At 46.7% G+C, this 21,106-nt stretch overlaps 2 protein-coding genes across 3 annotated transcripts in view; one reads left to right on the top strand and one right to left on the bottom strand.

The window, feature by feature from the left end:
* ATL1 (atlastin GTPase 1) overlaps positions 1 to 2,639 on the top strand; it is a 30,426-nt gene extending 27,787 nt beyond the window's left edge. For both annotated transcript variants that reach the window (XM_059850690.1, XM_059850689.1), the window contains one exon: positions 1,906 to 2,639. In XM_059850690.1, the coding sequence (XP_059706673.1) occupies positions 1,906 to 2,016 (111 nt within the window). In that variant the 3' untranslated portion in view covers positions 2,017 to 2,639. The remainder of the gene's footprint in view (positions 1 to 1,905) is intronic.
* A 227-nt stretch (positions 2,640 to 2,866) lies between these two features.
* On the bottom strand, positions 2,867 to 21,030 carry SAV1 (salvador family WW domain containing protein 1). Its single transcript, XM_059850691.1, has 5 exons — positions 20,727 to 21,030; positions 17,784 to 18,230; positions 10,659 to 10,929; positions 8,752 to 8,895; positions 2,867 to 3,992 (listed from the first exon to the last, which is right to left on the bottom strand). The coding sequence occupies exons 1-5, from the start codon at positions 20,818 to 20,820 to the stop codon at positions 3,791 to 3,793; spliced, it is 1,158 nt and encodes a 385-aa protein (XP_059706674.1). The 5' UTR covers positions 20,821 to 21,030; the 3' UTR covers positions 2,867 to 3,790.
* Positions 21,031 to 21,106: the final 76 nt, after the last annotated feature.

Below are 21,106 nucleotides of genomic sequence, written 5' to 3'. Positions count from 1 at the left end.
TGTTTTCCTGTGTCCCCAAAGCCCTCCAGCTCCAGCTGGCAGTGCCACCTCCTGAGCCCCTGAGTTCTGGGGGCAGTTCTTCAGAAGAAATTGAAGCTGTTAAAAACCAGCTCATCCCTTATCCCTCATCCCTGCCAGCAGCCAGGGTGGTCCTGTGGTACCTCAGGGGTACCAAGAGGCAGAAGACAGGATTTGCTGTGGGTGGGGTGTTGAACAAACCCTGTCATGTAAAATTGAGCACTGTGGGACTGGTTTGGCCTCACAAAACCCCCAAAATCAGCACAAGATGCTGCAGGGTCACCTGGATGGGGCTTGAAGGTGAACTTGCAGGAAAGACAAGCAGAGAAGCTGTGTGAGGTCTCCTCTGCCTGTCCACTGTGTTCCCAAACAATCCCAAACCACCCCTTCTGTTCCCAGAAGCCCATTTGGGATGGGATCAGCATCCTCTTGGACACCTCTGGAGGCATCTCATCCTCACCCTCCTCCTCCTCACTGCCCTTCAGCCTCTCCTGCTGCATTCACCCCCTGAGCACACAAGGAACTCATCCCCCTGTCAGTGTGTGGGGTCCTGGTGCCTCTTCCCACCCCTTCCAGAGCTGGTCCTGGCCTGCCAGCAGTCCCAGCAGGAGCTGATGGGATTTGGGTTGGTTTTTCCACCCCAAGTTCATTTGAAATGGCAATGTCAGAGCTGTGACAATTGGTGACACCAAGTGCTCTGCAGCCAGAGCCGTGTCCTGGCACCTCCTGCTGTTTGCTCTGGGATGAAGGTGGGGAAGGGGCGGGGAGGGACAGGACGGGTGTCACTCACCTGTCACCCCGTGGGGGCAGGTGTCACCCAGCCCTGTGGCTGCTGTGCTGTCAATTCCCTGTGGGAAGTGCAGCCCCGCAGCTGCTCCTGCCTGTTCTGGGCCTGGGCTGGCTCCAGGACAAACAGAAAATGGTAAAATCAGAAGGAAAGCAGTAAAATCAGAAGGAGAAAATCCCCATCATCTGCAGGAAAATGAGGGGACAAGGAGCTGTGCCACCCCAGCCCTCGGGCTGAGGCAGTTCCAGAGCTGCCTGGGGGTGAAGCAAACGCTGAGGCTGCAGGAACCAAAACAGGGAAAAACAACCCCAGCTGCCTCACTCATGGTCCAAATGAATGATTGATGCAGCTCAGGGGGGATGAGGTGCTTGGGAAATTGGAATTGTAGAGTCACAGAATTCCCTGAGCTGGAAGGGACCCACAGGGATCAGCCAGGGCAGCCCCAACAATCCCACCCTGGGCATCCCTGGCAGCTCCTGGAGCTCTGGCAGCCTCGGGGCTGTGCCCATTCCCTGGGGAGCCTGGGCAGTGCCAGCAGCCTCTGGGGGAAGAACCTTCCCTGAGATCCAACCCAAACCTGCCCTGGCCCAGCTCCAGCCCTTCCCTCAGGCCCTGAACCTGGAGCTGGAGCCCTCTGTGTGTTGGGGCTTGACCCAACCCTGCTGGTGCACAGAACACATGGGGGATGGGGATGGATTGGGATTCCATGGATTTGGGATTCCATGGGATTGGGATTCCATGGGATTGGGATTCCCTGGGTTTGGGATTCCATGAGATTGGGATTCCCTGGAGTTGGGATTCCCTGGAGTTGGGATTCCATGTGTTTGGGATTCCATGGGATTGGGATTCCCTGGGTTTGGGATTCCCTGGGATCAGGATTCCCCAGGTTTGGGATTCCCTGGGATCGGAATTCCTTGGATTTGGGATTCTCTGGGATTAGAATTCCCTATGATTGGGATTCCCTGGGATCGGGATTCCCTGGGTTTGGGATTCCCCGGGATTGGGATTCCCTAGGTTTGAGATTCCCTGGGTTTGAGATTCCCCGGGATGGGGATTCCCGGGTTCGGGAAGGGGCTGCTCAGTGCCGTCTCTCCCCGCAGGCCTTGTACAAGCTGTACAGCGCGGCCGCCACGCACAGACACCTGTACCACCACGCCTTCCCCGCGCCGCGAGCCGAGCCCGCCGAGGGCTCCGACAGGAAGCAGCTCTAGGAACCGGGAGAGCCCCGGCCCCGGCGGGTCCCGGCCCCGCACCGCCGGCTCCCCTCGGATCGCCGCCCGAGCCCGCCGGGAGCAGGGCAGCGGCCCCGCCGGGCAGGGCCAGCATGGATGTGGCCTGTCCCTGTCCCCGTGTACATACGGCACTGCCGCAGCCCAGAGCTTTGGTTTGTCATAGCCAGCGACTCCCAGCTCATTTATGAAGCCTTATTTCCCCCTTCTTCATTAGTCACCACCGAGGAAACGATAATTTACGCGATGCCGCAACTAAAATGGCCGAGGCTTGTCCAAAAGGCAGTTTATTTCAGGTACTTGAAGAAGTTCTAACATGTAACCACGTTTTCTCCCTTCGTTTAACTGTTTAATTACATGAACATAATTAAAGTGTGTTAACTTGCTTTATCAGACACTGTTAAGGGCACTTCTGCTATGGTCTGTTAAGGGTGCTGTGAGGAACCGTTTCTGTTTGTCTGCACAAAGTGTCACTTTGTAGCTGTTCTGGAGGAAGTTTCTCTGTATTTCTGTACATATTTATCCATGATAGTGCATAGGACGTGTGGTACAGTTCTATTCTTTTATTGTCAGAACTATTAAAGTTTGCTTTTGGTTCCTAAGAAGTTGGTTCTACAGGGAAGTTATTTATTACCGAGGCAAGAGCTCCTCCCCTGGGGTTTGATTTGGGATTTCAGGGTTGCTGTTTTGAGGGTCATTTATCCACCGACAGACCCAGAGCTTGGTGCCACCAGGAGCTTCGATCATCTCAAGCCCATGGGGCTTTTCCTGCTGCTAAGAATGGTTTATCTGATGTTCTGAAAGGCCACAAATCAGTCGCACAAACCCTTCGTTCATCGAACAAAATGATTTTTATTGAATTTGTAGGATTTACAAGAAATGTACTTTTTTGTCTGCAGTGTTTATTGCACTGAAAAGAACCCATAAATAACATATCAGGACAATGAATGAACCAAATGAAATTACCGGAGAGGGTAACTGGACAATTAAAGATTTTCCCCAAGTGAGGAGCTTTAAGACAAAAGCTCATTAAAAAAAAAACAGTAATTGCTGTTACATCCCTGATTTTCCCCCTGGTGTGGCACAGTGGGTCAGACAACGCTGCTGCGGGTCAGGTTTTGGGAAACGCAGGATCAAAACCACTTAGAGATCTTGGTCTTTAGGAAGGTACAAGAGTTCCCCCTCTGAGTAACCTATGTGGAAATGAGGAGTGAATCTGGAGTACTAATGAGCTAAAGTAAAAAATAAGGCAACTCGGGCTTCACCTGGGCGAAGCGCCCGGATCCGAAGGGTGAGATCAGCTCCTGGTGCGAGTGAACAGGCCGGGGCTGGTTCTGTACATTAAAGCTGTAAACAAAGAGCAGAGCTCTCTCAGGAGAGGGATCCCAAATCCCCAGGGAAACACCCTGAACGAGGCGTCTGCGTTCGGACAACGTTTGGAAGCCAGGACGTGACAGTTGCATCTATTGCCCTTAGAAAAAATACATAGCCAGCTTTAATACTGCAGCTGGCTGCAGGAAAGGGATCGAGGATCAGGGGACCCACGGAACTTGCTGGTTTCTCAGGATAACAAACTACTCCCGGCACGGCCAAAAAAAGATTAACAAACAATTTCCACTTTTTATAAACAACACATAATACATGTAGAAAAATATTCAAGAGGATAATAACAAAGGTGCAACATCAACAAAAATAAGCTGCCTTTTCAACCAGAAGCACTTTTCCTCGGAGAGCGGGCGTGGCGCGGGCAGGGAGCTCAGTAGTTGGCGCCGTGCTGCTGCGCGTACCACTGCTGCCGCTGCTGCCGCTGCTCCAGCTCGGTCAGCAGCGCCTGCCTGTAGGCCTCGTAGAGCTTCACGATGCGCTCCAGCTCCTTCATGAACAGCAGCTTCAGCATGCCCTGGTACGTGTCCAGGTCGGCCAGCTGGAACAGCTCCCACTTCAGGATGTGGTCGTACCTGGGGGGACACGGGGACTGATTAAAGACATGGATGTGGTGGTTCACTGGGTGCCAGGATGAGGGAAGAGATGGGAATCCTGACTCCGTGTTTCATTTCATTTTATGATCCAAATTAAAAGAAAATGATAAATTAAAACTATACTAAAAGAATAGAAGAAAGGATTTCATCAGAAGGCTGGAAAGGAATAGAAAGGAATGATAATAAAATCTTGTGTCTGGCCAGAGAGTCTGAGACAGCTGGACTGGGATTGGCCATTAATTAGAAACAAGCAGATGAGACCAATCACAGATGCACCTGCTGCATTCCACAGCAGCAGGTAATCCTTGTTTACATTTCATTTCTGAGGCCTCTCGGATTCTCAGGAGAAAAGATCCTAACCAAAGGATTTTTCATAAAATATGTCAGACATTGATCCAGTACTGATATCCAACTGTGAGGGACAAGGACTCTCTGACAGTTTAGAGTTAGAAGTGTGTGTTTATTATGGGATAGCTCCCAAACACACACCCCATTTACAGGTGATCACAGAGCCCTTTTATCTGTACAGGTACTGAGTACCCAAAATACAAACCCATGTTCATACCTTTGGTACATCCCATTCCCAGTATGGATATTGATCTGGTACCAATATCCAAACACTCTCTGACAGTTTAGAGTTAGAAGTGTGTGTTTATTATGGGATAGCTCCCAAACACACACCCCATTTACAGGTGATCACAGAGCCCTTTTATCTCTAAGTGTATGAGAGTACATAAGAGTGTCTCTAAGTATAGAAGAGTACTGAGTACCCAAAATACAAACCCATGTTCAAACCTTTGGCACATCCCATTCCCAGGGTAATCAGTTCCAAAGCTTTAAGCATGGGCAGTTTGTCCCTTGAAATGGGTCCCTGGTCCCTGTCATGGGGAGGGGTCCCAAAATGAGGAAGTAAATGAATTCCTCCTCATTCTGCCCCTTCTGCCTTTTCAGTGCAAATCTACAAATGAACCCTGGGTAGGACTCCCATTCCCTGACTTCAGTTGGGTTCAGAGCAGAGGAGCCCCACAATTGTCTGATGTTCCCAAAAGCCATTTGTCAGTTCCTAAATTCTTCACTACAAACCCAGCTCACCAAACGTTGTGCTGACAAGCAATCAGTTATTAGTTAACTACTAACTCTTAACTTCATCAAGGCCTACCCATTTATTTTAATTAACTCCAATAAAGTTATCTCTAACTAAAATCTTAGCTCCCCTAAAATCTCTAGATTCCTTCAAGTTTGTGTCTCAGCAGGGTTGCTCCAGGATGGCTGGAATGAGATCCCTTTATGGGACTGGCCCCAAAAGCTGGGGATGTGTTTGGGAATGGGCTGGAGAAGCATCACTACAGGAGTGTGCCCCTTGCTGACCGAGTGACAAAACTCTCCTGTGCCCCTCAAAAAGGAAATAAGCCCAGAAGTTTCTCTCCTCAATGAGGTGAAAAGACATCTCATAGGACCTGGGGGACTTCACCTCAAACTTAAGGATAGACAATTGGACAGGAGCCAAGAAGTCCCACCTGGGCAATTTACTAGAAAAAGAAGAGAACAAAGAAACAAATCACTTTTGTGAGGTGTTTCACCCGGGGCAAGGACCTCCTACACCTGGCTCAGTTTTTCTCTGTAGGTAGTTCTGTTATTTTACCTTTCATTAAAACCTTTTTGTTTCCAACACTCCCACAGAAGCCATCCTGCTGATTTTTATTCCTCCAAGGGCAGCTGAGCTGTCCTGGGTGTGCTGGAGACCTCTGAGAGCCTACCAGACCTGCCTCAAAGAAGCTCCTGTAACACATCCCAGTCCCTGCAGGGACACAGGAGATGCCCTGGAGTGACCAGAATAAACCAGCACAGCAAAACACAGCTGGGAGAGCTGGGGGTGCTCCCCTGGAGAGGAGAGGGCTCCAGGGAGAGCTCAGAGCCCCTGGCAGGGCCTGAAGGGGCTCCAGGAGAGCTGGAGAGGGACTGGGGACAAGGGATGGAGGGACAGGAGCCAGGGAATGGCTTCATCTGGGTTAGATGGGACATTGGGAAGGAATTCCTGGCTGTGGCTGCCCCTGGATTCCTGGAAGTGTCCCAGGCCAGGTTGGACAGAGCCTGGAACACCTGAGATGTCCCTGCCGTGGCAGGGGTGGGATGGGATGGTTCTGAAGTCCCTTCCACCCCAAACCACTCTGGGATTCCATGGAAATGCATTTTGGAAGCATTGAACAGCAATTCTGTTCACGACCCACCTGGAATATTTACTGTAAAACATCTGTTAAAATCAGAGTAACACAGAGAAATGAATTAATGAATTATTTCAGCAGCTCAGGTCCCTCCCAAAGATGGGGCACTGCTGGCCTGCCCTCCCCATCAGCTGTCCCCAGTGTTCTTGGCTGCTCAACCTCTCCAATTAACCCCTCCTGGTTAATGAGCAGCAATAATCTACAGTGGGTATTCAATGCAAACCCTGCTGTGCTTCCACCCTCACTGCCCTACCCTCCTCTCCTGCTTTTCCCTCACACAGCCCACCCAGAATCTGATTTCCTGAGCTGGGAAATGGGGAGCTGACTGCTCTGCCTGTTCCACACCAGGAGGAACTCGTGGAATAATGGAGTCACTGATGCAGCTGAGGCACAGGAGAAGATGGATTCACCTGGCTGGAGGCTGAGGCTGGAATCTCAGTGGATTTCTGGAAATAAACTGCATCCCCCACTGAAAGTCACATTCCAGAGGCTTCACAGAAGCACTTCCAGAGATGCTCTGAGGAATTTTAAGAATTTCACTAAAACTTATCACAGCTTCTGTATTAAAGTTATCCAAATCCTGACAGGGCTGCACTGCTAAAATCTTTTTTTTTCTCCCCCAAAAAAGGAGAAATAACAAACTGCAGCTGTGTGGAGTTTAAACTCAGTGCTGCCAAAGAGGGTTGAAGTTTCCAGGCACACCTTTGGGAGCACCTCTGGACTGCTGAGCTCACAAGGACAACACCTTTCCCTCCTCTCCCTTCCCACTCACCAGGAGCCTCACCGCCCTCAGGAAGGAATTTTTTCCTATAAACAAAGATTATTTTGGTTAACACCTCCTGGACTCTCTGTCAGGTTTTTTCTAACCCTAATTCTTATCCTCTAGAGGAATTTTTTAAAACAAAATTGAATATTTTTATTTTTTCCATAATTATCTACTCCTCTCAACCAGAACAACTGGGCTAAATGGATTTACAGAGCCAGGGGTAAGGACCAAATCATGACAAAATAAAACCAATCATTTCAGTGCAGAACTCTGCTGATAATTAAAAACTGAAAAATCTGTCTCAGCCTACTTGCTACAAAGAAATCCCTGATGAATTGTTTAGTTTGTCCTATGTTTGTTTCTCAAGTTTCAAGAAAATACCCCAAATAATCCCCACAACACAGGCTGAGCCATTTCAATTGCCATTGTCTGGATGTGCCCAAGACCTCAGTCAGGAGTGGAAGGATTTCTAGGAAACAAATCCTGCAGGCTACAGGAGTGGGGAGCCTCAGTGTTCTGGGGGATTTTAGGGCAATTTCAATTTTATGGGCTGCTGGCAAACCCAGCAGTCACAAGCAGTAATAAAACTCATTCAAACTGTAGTCACTAGGAGCAGGTAATAAAAACAAGGAATTTTTTTAGTGGAAGTCACTGAACACCACAGCTTGAATTTGCAGTTCCAGGCTGTCCTCACTGCTGGAAAACTGAGTTTCTCCATATTCTCCTTATGAACAGCACATGATTTAATAATTATTACACCACATTTGGGGTTTTTATTGCTTTCTATTCAGTGTTACTGCTCTGCAGAGCTGCACCCATTAGAAAATCTCATTTCTTTATGCTGACTCAAACCTTTTTTTGGAGGAGACTCCCTGTTCCTGCAGCAGTTTTTGTGACAAAATGACTTTTAATTACCCTTTAGGTTTTAATTCAATTTCTTGAACAGAAATATAGAAATAGAAATATAGATGTCAGCCAGCACTTGGCCTAAAGGGGCTCCAAAGGGGCTGGAAAGGGACTTTGGACAAGGGATGGAGGGAAGGACAAGGGGATTCAGGATGGTCTGAATGAGATCATTAGATGGGACTGACCCCAAAAGCTGGGGGTTGTGTTTGGAAATGGGCTTTCACAAATGGCTTTAAGCTGGAAAAAGGTAAATTTAGTTGGATGTTAGGAAGAAATGGTTCTCTGGGAGGGTGGGCAGGCCCTGGCACAGCTGGGGCTGCCCCTGGATCCCTGGCAGTGCCCAAGGCCAGGCTGGACACTGGGGCTGGAGCAGCCTGGGACAGGGGCAGGTGTCCCTGCCATGGCAGGGGTGGCACTGGGTGATTTTTAAGTTCCTTCCAACCCAAACAATTTCATGATTCTGTGATTAAAAACTCTGAAAGGTGAAGGAAAAGCTGTGCTGTTTGAACAGAAATAAAAGAGACATGAGGAAGTTCCACCCTAGAAATGTTTCACATATTTTCTGAGCACGTGGTACCACTCTTGTAAATACTCTGAAAGCAAAACAAATCCTTCACCCTCTGACAGAGCTTTCTGCCAGTTGTGGGAGCTGCACCAAGTGATCACTTCAAGTAATGCCTGAAAGAAAGCAAATCAATGTGATAAACACTTGGTACAACTCCCTCATGCTGTCAACCCCAGCCCTAAAAAGCAAACACAGCACAAGCTCTGCTGTCAGTCACAGAAATTCAATTTTTTTTTCATTTTCAGAGTGAAAAGAAGGAAAAAAAAGGCAGAATCTCACTTGACAGGAGCCCTGGCATAGACCTGCAGCCAGTCAGGGATCTCAGCACTGTGGTAGGGGTTGGCAGGGACCAGCAGGGCCTGGCTCCTCTCCGGGGGCTGCGGCTGGTAGGACACGGGGGGCGGCTGATCGTAACGGGGCACGCTGCAAGGACAGGGACAGTGACAGCACAGGTCACCTGCAGCACTCTGCACACCCTGCAGCCACTCAGCTCTGAGCATCACACACACTCTCACCAGCTCTGAGCACTGGGCACACACTCACCACTCTGACCATCACACACTCACCAGCTCTGAGCATCACACACTCACCAGCTCTGAGCATCACACACTCACCACTCTGAGCATCACACACTCACCAGCTCTGAGCATCACACACTCACCAGCTCTGAGCATCACACACTCACCAGCTCTGAGCACTGGGCACACACTCACCACTCTGAGCATCACACACTCACCAGCTCTGAGCATCACACACTCACCAGCTCTGAGCATCACACACTCACCACTCTGAGCATCACACACTCACCAGCTCTGAGCACTGGGCACACACTCACCAGCTCTGAGCATCACACACTCACCACTCTGAGCACTGGGCACACACTCACCAGCTCTGAGCATCACACACTCACCAGCTCTGAGCATCACACACTCACCAGCTCTGAGCATCACACACTCACCAGCTCTGAGCATCACACACTCACCACTCTGAGCATCACACACTCACCAGCTCTGAGCATCACACACTCACCAGCTCTGAGCATCACACACTCACCAGCTCTGAGCATCACACACTCACCAGCTCTGAGCATCACACACTCACCAGCTCTGAGCATCACACACTCACCACTGCCAAGGCTGCTGCTGCAACCTCTCTGGGATCAGCACTCAGCAAGAGCTGCTGCTGTTCTGGTGAAATTCACCTCAGCCCCACTCACACCAGAGCACAACAAAGCACTGGAGCTGCTTTTAAAACATTTTAAAAGTATTCATTTATATAATCCACCAGTTAACATGTCAGAACAGATGTATTCAGGCAGCAGCTGATCAGAATTACTCCATTTAAAGACATCCCCTTATATTTATCTTTTGTGCCACAAGCTGAAGAACTTTCTCTTCCTGGGTATCAGCAGAACAGACTGAACAGCAGAAATTAACAATCTGGATTAATAATTTAACAATTAACATTGGATTTGGTCTGAACTGTTGGTATGAACTGTTAATTTGATGTGTATTAACAATTAACAGTTGGATTTGGTGCATATTGACAATTAAGATTGGATTTGGTGTGTATTTACAATAAACTAATGTTAATTTGGTGTGTATTAACAATTAACAGTTGGATTTGGTGTGTATTTACTGTTAATTCACTGTATATAGACAATCAACTGTTAAATTTGGTGTATATTAACAATTAACAATTGGATTTGGTGTGTATTTACACTTAAATGTGTGTGTTAACAATTAACATTGGATTTGGTGTGTGTTTACAATAAACTTTTAATTTGGTGTGTACTAACAATTAAGATTGGATTTAATGTGTATTCATTTTATTTTACTTTGAAATTTTGAGTGGCTGAAATAGCCATTTTCATCCCAGACAAGACTTAATTCACATTTCAGATGTCAGAGCACCTCCAGGCACATCAGACTTTCAGTGTACAGCTCAATTCTCTTCTCATCACCTTTGCTGTTTTCCTGGCAGAGCTGCTCTGTTGGACAGAGCAGCAAGATCCTGCTCCAAACTCCAGAAACACGAGACAAACCCCGAACCTCTCCCAAAACCTCGCTGAGAAGCGGCAAAGCCGAAAATAAGATTTTTTTTCTGTTGTACGATACAACCATCCAACAGACTCCCCTCCCTGCACTCAGACAAGCCCAGGGGGGCAGGGCAGGTGGGAGGCTCACCTGGGAGCACAGGGGTGTTTGTACTGAGCCCTTTTGTTGATGTGATCCACGTAGTAAACGCCGAACTCGGCGGACTCCACGCGCTCCCAGCCCGGCGGGAGCCCCTCGCGCTCCAGGGGGTGGCTCCAGTGGGTGGTGTTGGTGTTGTGATCGATGTAATATTTCCTTCCTCTGATAGTCCAGTCCACTGACCAGCCAGGAGGAAGAGGTAAATCTTCAGAACTATGATTTGTTAAGTTTCCTAAAGATGTAGCAGCAACTCTCCCGATGCCTAAAACAAAAGGGAGATCGGGGTTTAGGGAGAGATTTTCAGAATTTATGATTTTTGTTAATAAATTATTATGGCTGCTTCATTTATCAATTAAAAAAACCCCCATCAACAAAAACAAACAAACAAAGTTAAATTTCATATATCAACCAAAAAAAACCCCCAAAAGATAAAGTCAGAACTCAAAACTCTCGAGACAAATCACTGAGTCCTAACAAAGCTCCTCAGGTGAACCAGTCAAGATCAGCAACAGGACGAGGTAAACAAGAGAGGGACAAGCAGGCTTGGGGTCCAAGAGCTGCCAGGAATCAGCAGCTGATTAAATTCCCACCTTTTCCCTGGAAACAGAGCACATTTGGGATTGACCCAGCACTAGATTCTTACTAAGAGACTGCTCAGCAGCTCTTTGAAATATGGCATTTGTAACACACAGAGTTTTTACAGACCAGCAGCTGGAGGGTGAGAGATGCCCACAGAAACAGCTCCTGTCCCATCCCTCCCCAGGGAGACTTGGGAAGAAATAAAACCAGATGAGCAAGTACAGAAAAGTCATTAAAAAAACACCCCCAAGACACCCAAGCACAAAACTCCAGTGATACAATCAAGAATTTTGCAGGTTTCTTCCCATCCCTGGGAATTTGCTACCTCCTGGATGTGCTGGGCTCAGTTCAACTCTCTTTTAAAACTCATTTGAAGGAGTTCCCTCCAGTCCCTCACACTACCTAGTTTTAATGAAAATTCCAATTATCTTTCATCCCACAGCCAAATGCATCCATTCAATCCCACTGGCAGCAGAGTTTGTGTGTTGCTATTTCCCACAGCCAGCAGAAGGGATTTGGGAGCCACTTTCCCCACTTTTTTACAAGTCAGAAATCACCCCCACACACATTCACTGACAGGAATTCACCCTCTCCTCCTTTTCTTCAGGAATAACATTTTTGTGTGGTTATTTTTTGAGGGAAGGGAAAGGCAGAGTCTCTCTCTTCTAAAATGACAGCCTGAAACCTGGGTGAGCTATATCCCAACAGAATAATAGAATAATTAAAGTTACAGGAAGGCTCCAAACCAACTGGATAAATAAAAAATAAATTAAACCCCCCTCACAAACATCCTCCTTTAAAACTTTGTGTGCTCATCCATAAATCTTTTTCCAGCCTTGTCATGTTCTGAACTGTTGGGCCTTAAAGGATTTCCTCCTGTGTCAGCACTTACCTGTCTGTCAGCATTGTCCATCTTTAACTGGGATTGAACAACCCAGACCTTAATTCCAGAGCAAAGAAACATCTGGAGCCTTCCTGACCTTTGGAAGGGCTGGGGCAGGGAAGCTGGTTCAGCTCCACATGCCAGTGACAAAACAGAAACATTTCAGCTTCTTGGGAATGCTGGGCTGGGGCCAAGCAAAGCCAGGATTTTCCCCCACTGGCTGAAGCTCTGGGATGGGATTTCAGGGATGTGGAAACAGTGATTGTTCAATCACCACTGCCAGGAGAGCTGAACACACAAATCTGGGGGGGAAAAATCCCTATTTTTCTGTTTACTGTTAAAACCTGCACATCCCTGTATTTTTCTTACAGCTCCTCTTCCTTAAATTCTGGCCTCAAATGCACAGCTATTTATTTTTACTAGAGGTAAAGGTTAATGCTTCCCAACTCTGCTCTGAAGTTCCCCTGACACACGGGTTCTCCCAATGCCAGCTTATTTTTCATTTCCATGATGCAAAGAACAAAAATAACACCAGATCACAAATATTTTATCCATTCCTTTTGCCATTTGCATTTCATAGATGAAGAAGCAGAGCCAAACCATTAAAATAAACTTGTACAGGTGCAGAAATTACCAGCTTTGAACAATATTCCATGGACATGAAATCAAAGGCCAGACTTATAAACTGCTGGTTGTAATGATCATTTTTTCCCTTGTATCACAGATTACATTGGAATATTCTCTGTGCTGGAAGTTTTAAGATGTTGATTTTCATAGGGCCTTAAAGCCATCAACCACTGTGGCATGAAAATCAACAATTAGCACAATTTAGACCTTTTTTTCCTATAAAATTCATTTTTTAGAGATCAAAAGGAATTGTCTGTTGGTTTTCCTGATAAACCTCAGCTGTTGCTTTGTGGGAGGATGGACACACACATAAGAGAAAAACTCCTCCTATAGTTCTGAAGAGAAGAGGAAAATTAACTTTTATATATACTTTAATAGATATATATACACACAGACCTGTAATTTCAACTGAACAACACTTGGAAGAGTAAATTCCTCTGTGATCTCTTCCCAAGCATAACCCAAAGAAGAAAATTCCAAGACAGCCTAAATCCATGGACTGCCTTTTCCATGGCAAATTTCCAGGAATGACATTTTCTGCATCTAAATTCCAGGTAAAGCCTGAGCCCCAAAGGATTTTCACAGCAGCCCAAAGCTCCACACAGGATTTTCCTGCAATATTCCCTGGATTGGGGGCTGGCACCAGATTTATAGATCCCAAATAGAAAAGCTGAACAGTTTTTATACAAACATTTGGTGTAAAGTTGGGATTTTCCTGGCATGGAGGATGTGATCCCTACCAGGAGATAAAGTGAGCATGCTCACTGTAACTCTCAGGCTTTTCTTGCTCACACATTCCTCCAGCTGTAACAAGACAAAAATTCTCCTTCTCCCTCCTTTCCCAAGAAGTAAAGTTGTTCCAATCATCCTCTTTTTCCAAATGTCTCCTTTCCCCTGCTTAGGGATGAGCACTCTCTGGAGTGGCACTATCAAATCTCAAGGATGGTCAACAATTAATTGAAATTTATGTGTTTGTAAAACCTTTTCAAGCCTCATCTGTTTATAATGTTATATTCTAATATGATATATTAGATAATGGGTTGTTTTTTGGTTCAGCTGCTGCTTTTAAGCAATATCAACATTGAAATTGAGGCTTTAATTTTCCTTCCATTTCTAAAATCCAGTATCTTCAATTTAAGGCCTTGAATTACCAATTTTAACTTTGAGCAGCACATCCCAGTGCACTTTATCAATGCAAAAAGTTCTTCTCTTAAAAACCCAAATAAAGTCACAAGTGTGAACAGTCTGTAGTGTGTTTTTCACTCAGGGAAATTGTGTTTAGGAAGGAACAAAGGAACTGGGGGTTTTTTTCTGAGGGAACCCTGCCTGGAAAGAAGTCCAAGCCCTCTGGAGCAAAGATTCCCAGGCCAGCAAAGGGCAGGTAGGAAGGGCAGCAGAGAAATCCCATCACCAGCATAAAGGGCAAAGAGCAAAACCAGAGGAGAAAGTTCCACTGGGGTAGAAAATGCAGAGAAATTTCAGAGCCCAGGAACTCCCCACCAGTGACTTCACCCACATTTCCAAAGTGTTGCAGAACAAATGTTACAAAAGAGTATTTGTTTTTAATTAGCCCAATTGTCCTGAGAGCCTTTTTTCAGGATGCCAAAATCCTCTCCCTTCCCCTCATCAGAGCAGGGTGAAGAGCAGGAAGAGAAGATGAACAAACTGTTTAATGTGAAAAGAGTAAGCAATAATAAAATAACAAAAAGTTCCAATAACTCTGCTGTTTAGCCAGGTCTGCAGGCCCCAGGCCTTCCTAACCCACTCCAAAGCACCTGAAGGAACTTCCTGAGCACAAGCACCTCTTTTGTTGGAGGGAATGGGCTGTTCCAAGCAAGCACAAATTCACAAATAGGAAATGACAGGAAGAACTCTGAAAGCATCAAGAATTATGCTGCAAAATCCCTGCACAATCAGCACAAAAGAAGAAAAAGGCAGGAACTGCCATTTGTTTAAAAATGAGAGAAGTGTACACACAGAAAAATAAAAATCTGGCTATTTCAGCTCTAAATGGGCTTCATGTCATAATTTGCATTTGTTTTGCTCTTACATTAAACAAGTTTGCAATTTTTCACGGGTACAACTTAACAGATGAACCAAAAGCACAGTGGATTCTCTGTTCAATTGTTTTTTCTCCTGTGCCATCCCAGTGAACTCATCACAATCCACCACCAGCAAGTGCCTTTACAGGGTTGATTTCAAGCTCAGCAATTTTCATAGACACAGAAGAATGGTTCAGCTTACCGCTCACACAGGCACAAATAACTCTGAGGTCTTGGTTACAAGTTAGTTCCAATCTACACTGTAGGTATAACTTCAACCACAGACCTCCCCAAAACTTTAACCTAGAAGAGAGGAAAGAGATGGCGAGGAAAGACAGGTAAAAGTCTCTTAGAATTAAAAGTTTGAAAAGGACACTCATAATAATTAAAAAGAAAAAAAAAAAGAAATTAAAAATTTAAGAAATGCCACAGAGGTAGCTAAATGTACAAAATCAGGAGGTATCTCAACTGAAAATACTGGTCAGGAAAATCAGCAGCACTGAACTGGTAATGAGAAACAAACTGACTGGAAATATGGAAAGGAGGAGATGGCAGAAGTGAAGCACAGTGAGAGAGAAAACGTGGCTTGAAGGAGAAATGCCCATGGAAGGACACGGCAATGCTGAAACACCAACTGCTGCAAAACCACAGCACTGCCCTCAACACTTGGCTGAACACTCTGAAGCCTTGATAAGAACGTGTTTGCAACTTCTCTCCAAACCAGAGAGGAGAATCTTTGTTTTGAACGAGAGCTGAAATGCACAGGCACCTCTTCACTTCCAGACTGCTCCCAAAAATCACCTCAGTGTGACCACCACAGCAAAGCAGGAACACCTCGTGCTCACCAGGATCTCCTTGGGAATCCCCCCAGAACACACCAGGACTGAGCAGGGGCACCTTTGCAGGGAGGGTGGGAGAGGAGGGAAAGGGGAGAAGGCAGCATTTACAAACTCCAGCTAAAACCAGACTTTTCCTTTGGAACTGCAGGCAATCCTGCCATCTCAATGAAGAGAAACAACAGTGGAGACCAGTAAAGAAAAGTAATTGAGAGACAGACAGGGAAAGCAACAGGCTCTGGAAATGCAAGAAAAAGTAACAAGGAATTACAGAGACATTTGGGTAACTCAAGGAAAACACTGAAGGTGTGAAGGCATGGGATGGTTCAAATAAAAGAAGCTTAATGGTGAGATGAAGGAAGTAACAAAACCTAAGATTTTCTTATTTTGGGCCACATAATTCTTTAAGAAAAAGGAAAAGAGGACTTCAGGAGTTCATATGGAGATTTAAAAAAATGGAGGAAAGGGAAAACTGGCAACAGAAAGGCTCACCTTTGTCTCTCCCTACGAGTGCATGAGATTAAATACTCACCCATCACAAAACCTGTGCAAAACTTGTTCAAAATATGAAATGTTAAAGTGTGAGAGTCAATGACCAAACCAAGCAAACAGAAGCAGCTCCTTTACAACTTCCAGGGCTAAGGTCAACACACAGCAGGAAAAATAAATCTGTTTAGGAAGAAGATGTTGCTACAATTGAGCTAAATATGGAGCTCCTTTCAAAAATTTGTTATATGAATCTCCACTTCCAAGCCAGAACTTTCTGGGAATCTCCTCAGCAGACAGAGCTGCTGTTTAATTCTGCAGGTTAAACTGATGGACTAAAACATCCCTAAAACATCCCAGCACACACTCCCAGGGCTTGTTACCTGGACCAGGTCAATGTTTAATGACTGCTGGACGAGCAACAGCTGGCAGAGATGCAGGGTGTGCACACAAAATCCAGGGAGATCAGACATATTAATTTAGAAAAATAAAGGAGGATTCAAGTGACAGGCTTTAAACCCCAGCATTTCAGAATTTCCTGGCTGGCATTTCCATTTCTCATGGAAGTGTTTGTGTGGTGAAGAAAACACAAAGCACTGACAGGTTCTAATCCCACACACGAGGTCAGCAGCATTAAAGGCTGATGCTTTCCTGGCAGATTTCTTTTCTAGACAGGAGATTTATTTTCTTAGACACTAATTACAATTTTGTTTATAGATTACAGGTGACAATGTATTTCATATTGAAGGTACATCATTTACAGGTTTGAAAGGTTTGTTTCAAACTCCTCCTCGGGCATAGTTTTTGTAATATCAAATACAGACTCAAATATTTCAGAAAAGTAATATTTAATGGATTCTTCTTTCTTATGCTGTTTTGTTTTAGGAAACAAAGGCAAGTTCCAGTGAAACTAAGGGGGGAACAGGCATATTTACAAACAAATTTAAAAGCTAAAAGAAAGGAGCCAAGGATTAGGAAGTAACTTTCAACACTAATTAGACGCCAATTTGCTAATTACACAAAGCAGTCATTCCTCCCTATGACTATTTATAAGAAATTATTTTAATTATTGAGGTCAAATTCAAACAATGAAATTAAGTAATAAGATGATCGTTAAAATTTAATTATAATAACAATAATAATAATAATAATAATGCAATTTTGTAGTTTAGAGCTGTTGTTTACATCATGAAAATTGGAGATATCCCCAATGAATAAAATTCCTTGCTAGCCAGCAACTGATGTGTAGAGGAGATGTACATCTGCCTGGCATTAAAAACCCCAAAACTTGCTTGTCTTTACTCCCATTTATTTAGGAAAATAATCCTGGTTTCAGCCTATTTTTCCTTTCTGGATATGTGTGAACAAACCCTCAATTCCAATTACCCCAAACTGAAGTGCAGAGGAGATGTACATATGCCTGGCATTAAAAACCCCAAAACTTGCTTGGCCCTTACTCCATTTATTTAGGAAAATAATCCTGGTTTCAGTCTATTTTTCCTTTCTGGATATGTGTGAACAAACCCTCAATTCCAATTACCCAAATCCCAGAAATGCCATGAAAAAGCAGTTCCAACACAATCCTGATCATCCAGACTCCCCAGACTGCACCCAAGCTCTCACCAAACCCTCATTTTTAACAAAACCAACAAGGAGTCCTTACCTGAAGTGTGCCTCCCATGATTCTGGGACATCCTCTGGAAAAGATCACTGTTGTGTTCATAATACCTGTAGTCCTCGTGCAGGCGCTCGTTCAGCTGACGTCTCCTGTGGCCATCGTAGAAATGATCGTAGTAATAGCCCCGGGCGCCGGCGTCGCCGTTCTCCAGCCCGGGGCCGGCCTCGGCCAGGAAGGGCTGCGAGGAGGAGCCGTATTCCCTGGGCACCTCGGCCAGGCTCCGGGCCAGGTAGGAGGGTGCAGACAGTCTGTTGCTTTCTCGCCTCATTATCTCGTGAGGCGGCCTCTGCACCGGCGTTCGGAGGAAGCTCTGGTTCCTGGAGACGATGCCATCGCCGCCGGGGGCGTAGGCAGAGGATGCGGAGTCGGGAGGGCAGATGTCGGTGCGTCTTGGAATGGTCGGACCGTGGCGGATAAAGGAAGGCATCAGATCTGCCAGGGAGCACGGGGGAGAAGTGAGAACCCTGCCGGTGCAGTGATTTACACACTGAAACTGGGGAAATTCCCGTGTAGAACCCACTTAAGGCACCTCTAATGTGAAAAATGCCTATTTTATGATTGGCTTTTCACAAATATTCAAACGAATGTTATGTGTGTTGTGTTAGAAGGTTATGCTGTATTAATTCTCTTAAGTAGTGTGTTAAATATAGTTTTAGGTTAGAACAAAATATTAAAATAGAAACTATGCTATGTAGGATACTTTTTTTTCTTAAGAAAGGACTGGCACTGAGATAGCAGCCACAGGACACCTGAATCTTTCAGAGAAAGAGAATTTATTGCCCCATTAGCAGAAGAAATGAACTTCTTCCTGCCTCCTCAGCCAGGATGACACCGTCAGGATAAGGAGGAAGGAGCTGACCCTGCCCAGACAGAATCCTGTGTTTGAATGGAATTGATGCATCATGGATGAGCTGTAGGAATATGCAACAGGCTGTTGCTTTTAAGGGTCAATCCTCTGTTCACGTGGGTCCTTTCTCGGGCTTATGCTGCCCAGAAAAGGTACCCGGACTGTCTGTAACTCTTTGTTTCTGTTGTCTCATATTACCCTAAATCCAAATTGTCCAAATTATTATCACTCAAATTGTATTACTATTTTTATAACCATTTTATTAAACTTTTAACATTTTAAAAACAGGTGATTGGTGCTTTTCACATCTAACACCTTCCTGAGGGGAGGCTGCAGACAGGGGGGGTCGGTCTCTGACAGAACCAGAGGACACAGTCTCCAGCTACGGCAGGGAAGGGACAGGTTGGATATTAGGGAGAAATGTTTCACAGAAGGAATAATAAAGCACTGGAATGCTCTTCCCAGGGAGGAGGTGGAATCACCATCTCTGGATGTGTTTAAGGAAGCACTGGCCATGGCACTGGGTGCTACAGTCTGGTTGAGGTGTGAGGGCACAGGTTGGACTCGATGATCTCAGAGGTCTCTTCCAGCCACATTGTTCTGTGATTCTGTGTAACCCCTGTGTAAATGTGGTGGTAAAGCTGCAGAATGTCCTGGTGCAGCAGAAACCAGCACACCCCACACCAGGAACCCACTGAGCAGTTCTGCCAGTAAAACTGCAGCTGCAATAAACAAACCAACCCCGAACCCATCAAAAAAACCACACAAAAAAAAAAAACCCACCCAAACCACCCACACTGTGCAGTGGCTGCATCAGCCAGGGTTCGTGTTTCTCTGTGAGAAGGGTCAAGAAAATCCACATATCTTGGCTACTGCTTCTTTGGGAATGTTGTCTTTACAAACTAGGAATGACAAGATGTTAATGCCCACAGGAATCCAAGATAAAAACAGAATTCACACTGCCCCCACTAATCCCAAAGTCACAAAGTTCAGCCAGAAAAAGCGATGTCATTCCATACATGTTAAGTCCTCAAATTATCAGGGAGATATTTCACTTTCTCCTTTAGAATTTCACTGCCTCCCTCCAGTATGTGAAACATTCCTCCTCTCCCTACTTTTACTTTCAACGTGATAGAAATAAGTAGCTTCCCTCCAGATATATCAATAGAGATGATAACTTTCACTTAGAACGAGGTCATTCCTATTATTAATTACCTTTTATTAATAAACTCTTACAACTTACGGTTAAAATCTGGTGCATCCCAGAAAGTGTCAGCAATAAACTCATTTATTTATTTATTTACTGAGCAAACAAACCCATTTCAGTCTCGGGTTGTCTTCTAAGACCAACACAACCAAACCCAAGCACACTTTCAGTGTGTGTCTGTGGTGTTGCGCCCAACCCACGGGAAGATCCGCGCAGCCCAGGTGACCTCACCAGGTTGAGTCATGGATAGGACCTGGAGCATTTACTTCCCCAGGGGTTTGATGCAACTGCCTGGCGGGACAGTTATCTCCTTCCACAGTGCTCAGAGGGGGGAAACAAGCGCTCCGTTCTGGAAGGAGCGGGCTCAGGGATTCACGGAACGGCGGCCCCGAAGCTCCCCCGGTGCCTCAGGGACACCTCGCTCCTTCCCTGGGCCAGGCTGCTCCAAGCCCCGTCCAGCCTCACCTTGCGAGCTCTTCGCTTCATTTATAAACAACGTCTGCACATGGCCTGAACCCCGGGCTGCTGAAACCGAGGAACCGGGCACCGAGAAAATCACAAAAACCACAAATCCCACCCAGTTCGGGCACGCTGAGCGCCCCGTGGAACAAGGCGCGCAGGGCTCCCTTTGAAACTCGGGCTTCTTTTCAGTTTTAACTTCCCTCCGTCATCTCCCAGGGCTCATAACAGCATCAAACACACATTTACAGGGAGAAATAACCCTCACACACACCCACAGGGACAACTCCCCCTCACGCCCCTCACCCCGCCAAGGCCGCGCAGCTCCAGGGCCCGCCGGACCCGCACCGGCCGCACACAAAGGCCTCGGGATCGGCCCCCCGAGCCGGCGTCCCCCGGTCCCCCTGACACTCACTCCGCAGCAGCGGGCTCGTCTCCTTCTTCACGTACTTCCCCTGCACCTCGCCCGGCTTGGAGAGCTCCGTCCGCGTCTTCTTCCGCGACAGCATCCCACCTCCCGGCCCGCTGCCACCGCCCGCATGCCCGGCGCCGCTCCCCGCTCCGCAGGGCGGGGGGCGGGGGGGGTCCGGCCGCCGCCGGGGGCCGGGCCGGGACCAGGAGCGGGGTTGGGATCGGGATCGGGATCGGGACCGGGCCGGGCCGGGGGTCGCTGAGGGGACGCGGCGGGCGCGCGGGGCGTTGTGGGAAGGCGGCGGCCGCCGCCCTCCGGGACGGCCGCGGGGCAGCGCAGGGGAGGGGGCGCGGCCACAGCGCCCCCGCGCGGCGGGGAGGGCG

This window comes from Haemorhous mexicanus, chromosome 6, assembly GCF_027477595.1.
Source record: "Haemorhous mexicanus isolate bHaeMex1 chromosome 6, bHaeMex1.pri, whole genome shotgun sequence".
Taxonomy (NCBI): domain Eukaryota; kingdom Metazoa; phylum Chordata; class Aves; order Passeriformes; family Fringillidae; genus Haemorhous; species Haemorhous mexicanus.
Note: the sequence above shows the minus strand (reverse complement) of the source record. Positions and strands in the feature narration are given on the sequence as shown.

Bases quoted from the DNA above. Each gene is read 5' to 3' on its own strand.
- SAV1 (XM_059850691.1), bottom strand. From the start codon at position 20,820: ATGCTGTCGCGGAAGAAGACGCGGACGGAGCTCTCCAAGCCGGGCGAG. The intron at 10,930-17,783 runs GTAAGGACTCCT...CTTTTGTTTTAG, and splicing joins TCATGGGAGGCACACTTCAG to GCATCGGGAGAGTTGCTGCT. The intron at 8,896-10,658 runs GTGAGCCTCCCA...CTGTCCTTGCAG, and splicing joins AAACACCCCTGTGCTCCCAG to CGTGCCCCGTTACGATCAGC.